The sequence below is a fragment of the Plasmodium reichenowi genome, chromosome 12 (genome assembly GCF_001601855.1).
Source record: "Plasmodium reichenowi strain SY57 chromosome 12, whole genome shotgun sequence".
Taxonomy (NCBI): Eukaryota; Apicomplexa; class Aconoidasida; order Haemosporida; family Plasmodiidae; genus Plasmodium; species Plasmodium reichenowi.
In genome coordinates, this window is record NC_033657.1 from 1,832,964 (window position 1) to 1,842,357 (window position 9,394).

General features: G+C 19.0%; 2 protein-coding genes across 2 annotated transcripts in view; both read right to left on the reverse strand.

Moving 5' to 3' along the window:
- The window catches only part of PRSY57_1249200 (THO complex subunit 2, putative), a gene marked incomplete at both ends in the record, with an annotated part of 9,431 nt that extends 2,500 nt beyond the window's left edge, over positions 1-6,931 (reverse strand). The window contains one exon of the mRNA XM_020115119.1: positions 1-6,931. This exon is cut by the window's left edge and continues 1,204 nt beyond it. Within this exon, the coding sequence (XP_019970272.1) occupies positions 1-6,931 (6,931 nt within the window).
- Positions 6,932-8,371: 1,440 nt separating this feature from the next.
- PRSY57_1249300 (apicoplast dimethyladenosine synthase, putative) overlaps positions 8,372-9,394 on the reverse strand; it is a gene marked incomplete at both ends in the record, with an annotated part of 1,954 nt that continues 931 nt past the window's right edge. Inside the window, one exon of the mRNA XM_012908904.2 lies at positions 8,372-9,394. Within this exon, the coding sequence (XP_012764358.2) occupies positions 8,372-9,394 (1,023 nt within the window).

The following is a 9,394-nucleotide window of genomic DNA, read 5'->3' on the forward strand; positions in this document are numbered from 1 at the left end:
AGGTGTCATTATTATTATTATTATTATTATTATTATTATTTTTTTCATTTTCATTTTCATTTTTGTTGTGCACCTGTTTTTCGTTTTGTTTCGATTGCTTAAAAAAGGGGAAGGCAAATCTAGCTATATGGAATGATTGAGATATATCAAAAAATTGAAAGATGTGTAATATATTAGGTATATATTTGAAATAGAGAGATGGTATAATATTAGTTTGTAAGAATTCAACAAACTGTAACAAGACTATATGTATTTTATCTACCATTGCGGATAGATTTCTTAGATTATTTGTATTACTATCAAATAAATATTCATATTTAATTTTTGAGAGAATAAAAAATATTAAATAAATATAATTTGGATTTAAGAATATATGTATAGCATTTTTAATGCATGCATTTTTTAATTTTTGTTCTTCTTGTTCAATTTGTTGTATATATTCATATTCAGTATTATTAATTTTTAAATTAAAATTTTCTTGTAATATCATAATTTCTTCTTTAATTAATTTGAGTCCACATTGAGCATTTAATTGATCTTCATTTAATTCTTGTACATCTACAGAAGCATTAGTACCTGCATATATTTCTATTAGTTTTTGTATATAATCCAAATCAAAAAAATATCCAGTCATTATATCTGGATATTTTTTATTAAGACCACTTAATAACATAGGTTCTTCGATTATATTTTTTTTTTTATTTTCTTCATATTGATCATATTCTTGTTCGTTATTTATTAAATCATATGGATTGATATATTCATTAGGATATATATTAATATATTTTATAAGTGTATCTTCATTTTGATTATTATGATGTGTTAATACATTTTGTGTATCATTAATGGTGAAATTATTATCATAAAAATGTAGATCATTTTGTTTAATTGCATTTGATAAATTATTTGTTTGGTTAATGTTGTTTGGTATATGAATGTTTGTATCCATCACATTATAATAATAATAATAATAATAATAATTCTCATTATTATTAACATTGTCATTATTATTACCATTGTCATTATTATTACCATTGTCATTATTATTAACATTGTCATTATTATTAACATTGTCATTATTATTAACATTGTCATTATTATTAACATTGTCATCATTTTTAATATTTTCCTTTTTGATATTTTCCTTTTTCATATTGTCACACTGTGAAGAGATGGATGTACATTTTTGTAATTTGTGTTCACAATTTTTTAATAATAATAATAATAATAATTGGTTAGGTACATATGATTTGTTTTTTAGATATACATGATGAGAAGTATGTAATTCTGAAAAGATTCTATTAAATATAGAGATAAGCAAAGGATAAAAATTAACAGAAGGATGTTTACATAAAAATTTCGCTGCTACTAATGATAAATTAATTAATTTTTTTGGTTTAAAAATAGAATCATCAATAAGTTCTAAATTATTTATATTATTATATTGTTTATTTAATTGGTAATTATGAACATTTAATAATTGTTGTCTTTCTAAAATTTTATATAAAAAAATATCACAAGAAAAGTGATGTATATTTTTAATAGATTCAGATAATGTTATAATCATATTATTATCAAATAATTCACATTGTTGTAATATTATATCTGAACAATCAAATGGATTTCTATTAATTAATTTGGTAAATTCACAGAGCATACTTTCTACTTTGGGATTATATCTATCTTTTAATATATCAGAAGTTATTCTTTTGATAATTTTTCTCAACTTACTTTTTATAATTTCAAAATTTATATATGATAAGGTAATAATACAATTCTTATGTTCATAAGCAAGTTTGAATAATTTTTTACTATAATCATTAAGATTATTACTACTACTACTACCAATAGCATTATTATTATTATTATTATTATTATTATTATTATGATTCACATTTTTGTTGTCATAGTTATCTTTAACAGGGGAATCATTAAAATTTACGTTTAGACTTAAATTATTTCCTATACACGTATTCTTATTTATTTCATCGTTTGTATTAACTTTACATTTTATTTCGAAATTTTTCAAGTTTTTCAATTTACTCAAATCTTTTCTACCCTTTTGTAATTTATCAAAAAACTTAAAGTATAATTTATATCTATCCGACGCAGGCAACAATTTCAATATATTCCATATATCATCATTAATACTTTTGTTTTCTTCATTATCATCATCATCATCATCATCATCATTTATAATAACAAAAAAAAGGTATTTTATAAATAATTTTTCAAAGTTTGGATGTAATTTCTTTTGCGAATCATTCGAATTAATCACGCTGTTTACATAAAAAAATAAAATACGAAGAATTCTTCTTAATAAGGATTTATATATATATCCAAAATACCCAAGGTATTGTAAAAATATTAATATATATTCCATAAATACTTCTATATCTTTTATCTTTCTTAAATAATAATAATAATAATTATTATTATTATTATTATCATCATCACATTTTGATTTTTTTTTTTTTAATAAATAAATACAGTTATCTTTTGTATCACATATTTCTTTCCTTTTTTGTGCACACTGATCTATACTTTTTTTAAAATGTCGTTTTATTTTTTTATTTTTTATAATTTCCTCATCAGAGTACAACTTGCATGACTCTGGAAATTCAAATATATTCATTAAGGATTTTATAAAATAATTCATATTCATAGTTTCCTTTTTTATATTATTATATGTATAATTATTCATATTGTGCTTTTTTACATTGATTAATTTTTCTTCCTTTAAATTTTTGTATAAATATTTATGTTTCCTTTTTAATAAATTTCTTATAATTTTTTTTTTTCTTTTTATTTTATTTTCATTTTTAAACAATGATTCGATATATTTCTTATTCTTCTTAATAACTTCAATGGACTTATAGCTGCAAAGTACCGATCCGCATAAATTAATATTACAAAAAAGGCAGGGAGGTTTAAAAGAATGATTATTATTATTATTATTATTATTATTATCATCATTATGGTTATCATTATGTTTATCATTATGGTTATCATTATGGTTATCATTTTTGCTTTTACTTTTACTTTTACTTTCATTTTTACTTTCATTATTTATATTTTTTTTTTCCTCCAGATGAATCCTTTTCATTTTATTTTTTGCGTTGCGCGATGAGCTGCTCTTATTTATTATATCCTGAACATATTTTTTCTCAAAGTCGACAATAATATAATTAATTAATTTTGTGAAGGCCGAATGTACATAATAATTTAAATAGGGATTACATTTATATGTTTCCATATGTTTAATTATAGTATTTACTAATCCCCATGCATTTAATTGTATTAATGCTGATAGAAACAAAAACTTTGAATTTTTCATAAAAAATAATCTACCTAATATTAAATGATAAGGATCAGATTCTAGATATAAATAATTAAAAAATTCAGGATACGTTTTATAATTTGAATTTATATTTTCTATTCTTAGTTTTATTTCTCTGTCTATATAATTTTTAATAAAATTATCAAATGTATTCCATTTGTTATTAATTATATCATACATATAATATTCTATGGCATCTTTACTATTTAAACATTGAATATCATCATATTTTTTTTTTAATTCCTTATCTTGTGTATTTAATAAGAAGCTTACAATATGATCATATAAATATATAGGATTCGATTCTTCCAGAATGTGTGTTGAACTTTTACAATTATTTAAAAATTTATATTTAGGATTATTCTTTTTAACTAATGATTCTTTGAAAGATGAAGAGAATGTAACTTGTTTATATTCTTTCTCTAAAGAAGGACTAAAGTAACTATTATGAATATAATTATTAAATTTATTTGTATTATTCACACTATTTGGATTATTCACACTATTTGGATTATTCACATTATTTATATTATTCACATTATTTATATTATTCACATTATTTATATTATTCACATTATTTATCGAGCTCGTAAGAGTAGATGAAGCCTTCCTCTTCACTACTTCCTTCGATTGAGTTGTATAATTTTTTACATTTTCATATATATTATACAAGTTATTTATATCGAACGGTATATAATTATAAAACAATGAAGAGACCTTATCAGAACTTGAATTATCATAATCAATGTAATATTTTTCATATAATTCTTCAAACATATTTTTTAATAATACATCATTTGGACATAAATGAGCATAGAAAATTTCGAAATTTAATAAATCGTTAAGAATTAAAATAGAGCACATCTTAAAGTAGTTTTGTGTAAAGAAGTTATTTTCTGTAAACATAAAAATACAATTATTGTTAGAAGTAACGTTTGGGTTATTTGATGAGGTAACCAAATTAATGTTATTATTATTATTGTTGTTGCTGTTGTTATTGTTGTTGTTCATGTTATTGTTGATGTTGTTGTTCATGTTATTGTTCATGTTATTGTTCATGTTATTGTTCATGTTGTTGATGTTGTTACTTGTATGGTTCATATTATTACTATTGCTTATATTATACTCATTAGATGTGTTATTATTTTCGTTTATTTGAATACCCGTGCTCTTATTTTCATTCTCTTCATTCTTCACATTCATATTTCTTAATTTGTTCAGATCTTCTTTGTATAATTCAGTGATATAGTTATTTCGAATTTTTAATTCTAGGATAATTACATCAGTTATTAATTCCTTTGAATATAAAAAAAACAATGGAAGAAGTTGTTTTTCACTTTCAATATTTTGTTCATAAAAAAATAAGAGTATGGACAAAATTCTTCGAGGACATAAATTATGTAAACCAGAAATAAAGAAAATATCATTTTTTAAATTTATTAAATCATTACAATAGTAACAATTGAAATGTGTTTTCCATAATTTTTTCATTTCACAATAATTATTATTTATATTATTATTTTTATTTATATTATTATTTTTATTTATATTATTATTTTTATTTATACTATTATTTTTATTTATACTATTATTTTTATTTATACTATTATTTTTATTTATACTATTATTTTTATTTATACTATTATTTTTATTTATACTATTATTTTTAATTATACTATTATTTTTATTTATACTATTATTTTTATTTATACTATTATTTTTATTTATACTATTATTTTTATTTTTTATATTTAATTCTTCTACCTTCGAGCTTTTATTCAAATGCTGGATTTGCATTTTTTCATCATATTGAATTACCATTTTGTTAATAATTTTCTTAAAATTTTTTTTTTTTTTTTTTTGTTTTGGGTTATTGTTTTCTTTTATTTTGGTACGATCATTTGTAAAGAAATTTTGTAGAAGTAAAATAATTTTTCCGTATCCATTAATATTTTCATTTATAAGATTATATATAGATATACTATACATATTTTTTGTTTTTAATTTAGTTATAAGTTTATATAATTCTTTATTAAATAAATTTAATTTATCAATATTTTTACATTCTATAATAGTGGCTGCTTCTTTATAAGAAATTATATTTTTATCTTTTAAAAATTTAATACAATAAACTATAATATCTTTATATTTATTATATTTCTCTTTTTTTTCTTCTTTAATATGATCAATAATTTCTATTAAATAATGTAGGCTGTTTAATATAATTTCTTTGAACGGTATAATTAAATACTTTTCTTTTAAAACATTGTTATTATAAAAAGAAATTACATTATCATTATATAATTCTTGTGAGTTCATATGATTTCCCTGATCCTCCATTTGTAAAGAATGTATATCATTCGCATTGTCTGTATTATAATTAGATACGACATTTTTATTTATGTTATAATTATCTATATGGTTATTATAATGATTGGGAGTCTTTTCGTCACATCTTAAAAGAGCATCACAATAGTTGTTATTATTATCGTTGGTATTATTTTTATCGTTGTTATTATTATCATTATCGTTGGTATTATTTTTATTGTTGTTATTATCATTATTATCGTTGGTATTATTTTTATCGTTGGTATTATTTATATTGTTGGTATTATTTTTATTGTTGGTATTATTTTTATTGTTGGTATTATTTTTATTGTTGGTATGATTTGGAGGGCCCCTTTTCAAGATATATATTAAATTCTTAAAAAATTTCTCATTTAGAGAAAACAAGTCGTTAATAAGAAAATCCATACCTTCCTCTGAAGAGATATTCTCATTGATTATAGATACAAAAAAATCAAAATAAAATAAAGAAAAGACTTTTTTTATTTTATAAAAATAACTTTTGTATAAAAATAGATTATTTTCATCTATTGGATCTTGTAATAGTTTGTTGTTATTTCTTTGTAGACATTCAATATAAGTCTTTTTAAAAATATTATCATGATCACCTTTTTTTTTTAATGATTCTGTAAAATAAGAAAATAAACTTTTTAAATCACATTCTTCTTTTAAAGGAATATTACAGATAAATTCATTTGGATTCATAAAATTGTAATTTCCATCTCTTTTTATAAAATCATTCATATTATAATTATATTTCTTTTCAACATATGGATAATACTTATTTCCATTAGTATCATTTGACATATATAACATGTTTGTATCTTCTTGGTTCTTCTGTCTTTTATTTAATTCATCCATATTCTCATTATAATCTTCATGACGTTTTCTTTTAAAAAATTGTAGATTATCTAAACAACTTTTATTAGTAATATCATTTATATTTATATGATTAATTTTTATATTATCATCTTGTTCATCTATTTTTTCTTCTTTTTCATTAATTATATCACCATCACTTATATTGTTATTTCTATAATCATTATCACAGGTTTCTTGTGAACTATTCTTATATTTATGATTTCTATAAAACATCTCTTGATTTTCTTTTATGTCTTGAAGAAGCTTGAACAACTTCTCTTCATACTTCTCTTTTATCAACTTAAGATTGTTCCCTACATTTCCTTTATCCTTATCTATTAGGAAATCCACCTCGTGATTAAAAAATTCTTTCACATCCTCCATTCAAAAAAAAAAAAAATTAAAACATATCAAAATTGAAAATAAATAAATAAATAAATAAATATATATATATATATATATATATATATATATATACTTATATTCATATGCTTGTATGTATTATTTTATTTTATTTTTTTATCTTATATTCAAATAAGAAAATATAACAATATCTTCAAGGGCGAATATATAATATATAATAATATATGATAAAAGAATAAATATATAAAGATTTATAATATATTTTTATATTTTTACTTATATATTAACGTAATTATACAAATACACAATTATTTATATTTAAAATAAATTAAATATAATATATTAAGCTGTATATATATATATATAATAACAATAATTGTAAATATTTAATTATATATATTTTAATTATAATATAAATAAATAAATAAATAAATATATATATAATATATTAAATTCAAAATATTTTCCTTATAAATAAATAAAGGAATATAAATGAATATATTATAAAGATTATATTGCTATATTTTTCAATAAATCATTTATGGTAATTCTATGAATTTTTCGTTTTAATAAATTTAATAATATATTTATATATATATATGTATATATAAATATAAATATATATATATATATATATATATATATTATAAGTTATTATTATTATGATATATTTAAAAAAAATATATAAAATATATGATAATATAATTTTATATATAGTATTTATTTATTTATTTTATTTTTATTTTTATTTTTTTTTGTTGTTTATTTAGAAGGTTATATAATATAATATAATATTTATATATATATATATATATATATATATATATATATATATATGTAATAAAAAAAGTCACATGAAAATAATATATAATATATATATATATATATATTTATATTATATATGTAATGAATAATATAGGTATAAAAAAAAAAAAAAAAATAAACCCACATATAATATATATATTATATATATATATATTTATTTATTTGTTTATTCATTATTTTTAATATACATCCCATTAATCTTGAAATATGTTTTATTATTTTATATTTTTATAAATTTTCACATGTTACAATATATCTAATCATGTGTGTTCATATAGTAATTTTTAATATTATGAATGAACAATTGTTTTATACGTTTATTTTACAAAAAAAAAAATAAATATATATATAAATAAATAAATATATAAATATATATATATATAAATAAATATATAAATAAATAAATAAATAAATATATATATATATATATATATATATATATATATATATATAAAAGGTTGATAGCTCACGGAAGTTGTAAAAATATTCACAATATAGAAAGATATATTTTTAAAAATATAATATATTTATATATTCATCCGTATGGAACATTATGATATATATTCAAATGTTCACCGTACAACACATATTAAATATATATTAAATATATATATATATATATATGGTGTGTCCATTTTAATCGCCGTGCTTTTTTTTTCTCCAAACTTTTGTGTGTATATTAGGATTGAAAGGATAATTTTGAAGCGGAAAAAGCAGATTTGTGAGTTCTACAAATTGATGAGGATATAATTGTTGTGGTCTTAGATGTATGAATTGTTCAGGTAATTTAGGTATATTATATTGTATTAATAGATTTTTTAAACTACTTTTTAATTTTTTTCTTCTTTGTTGAAATGAGTATTTGAGTATTTTTTTAAGAAATAATAAATTACAATTAATATGTTTATAATAGGATTCGTGATTTTTGAATATTATTTTCATAACAGCTGCTTGAACTTTAGGTACTGGATAAAATGCTTTGCTTGGTATTTTAAAAAGTAAATATGGATTTGTATATAAATGAAATAAAATACTTAGAATGGAATAATTTTTTTGATTAGGTTTCGCTACAATTCTTTCACCTACTTCATATTGTATGGTAACAATAGCTTGTTCTATGTATTTATGAAAATCCAATAGACAAAACAAAATTTGTGATGTTATATAGAATGGGAGATTTCCAATAATAGTTAGTTTTGTTTTCTTATTTAAAGATAATTCTTTATAATTTATTTGTAACACATCATCATGAATAAAATCAAACCCAGGCATGGTTCGACTAATTATAGATAGAGCTCTACTATCAATTTCTATACCTGTCATATTTTTATATTTACTAAATAAATATTTACTTATTTGACCAAGTCCACATCCTAATTCTATAACACCGTTACCATCATTTTGTAAACTTTCTAAATCCTGAACATTCCTATTTTCTCCTTCTTTAATGTTATCATTATTAAATTCTTTTTTGGTAATTATATCTTGTGTGGATATCCTATCAATACAATTGCAATTATTTTTTGTTTTATCTTCATTATAAGATTCTTCACAACAATTTTGTTGTTCATCGATTTTTTTATTATTTTCTACATTATCTTTTACATATTGTTTTTTTTTTATATCATCACAGAGTTCTTCATTTTCATTATTATTGTT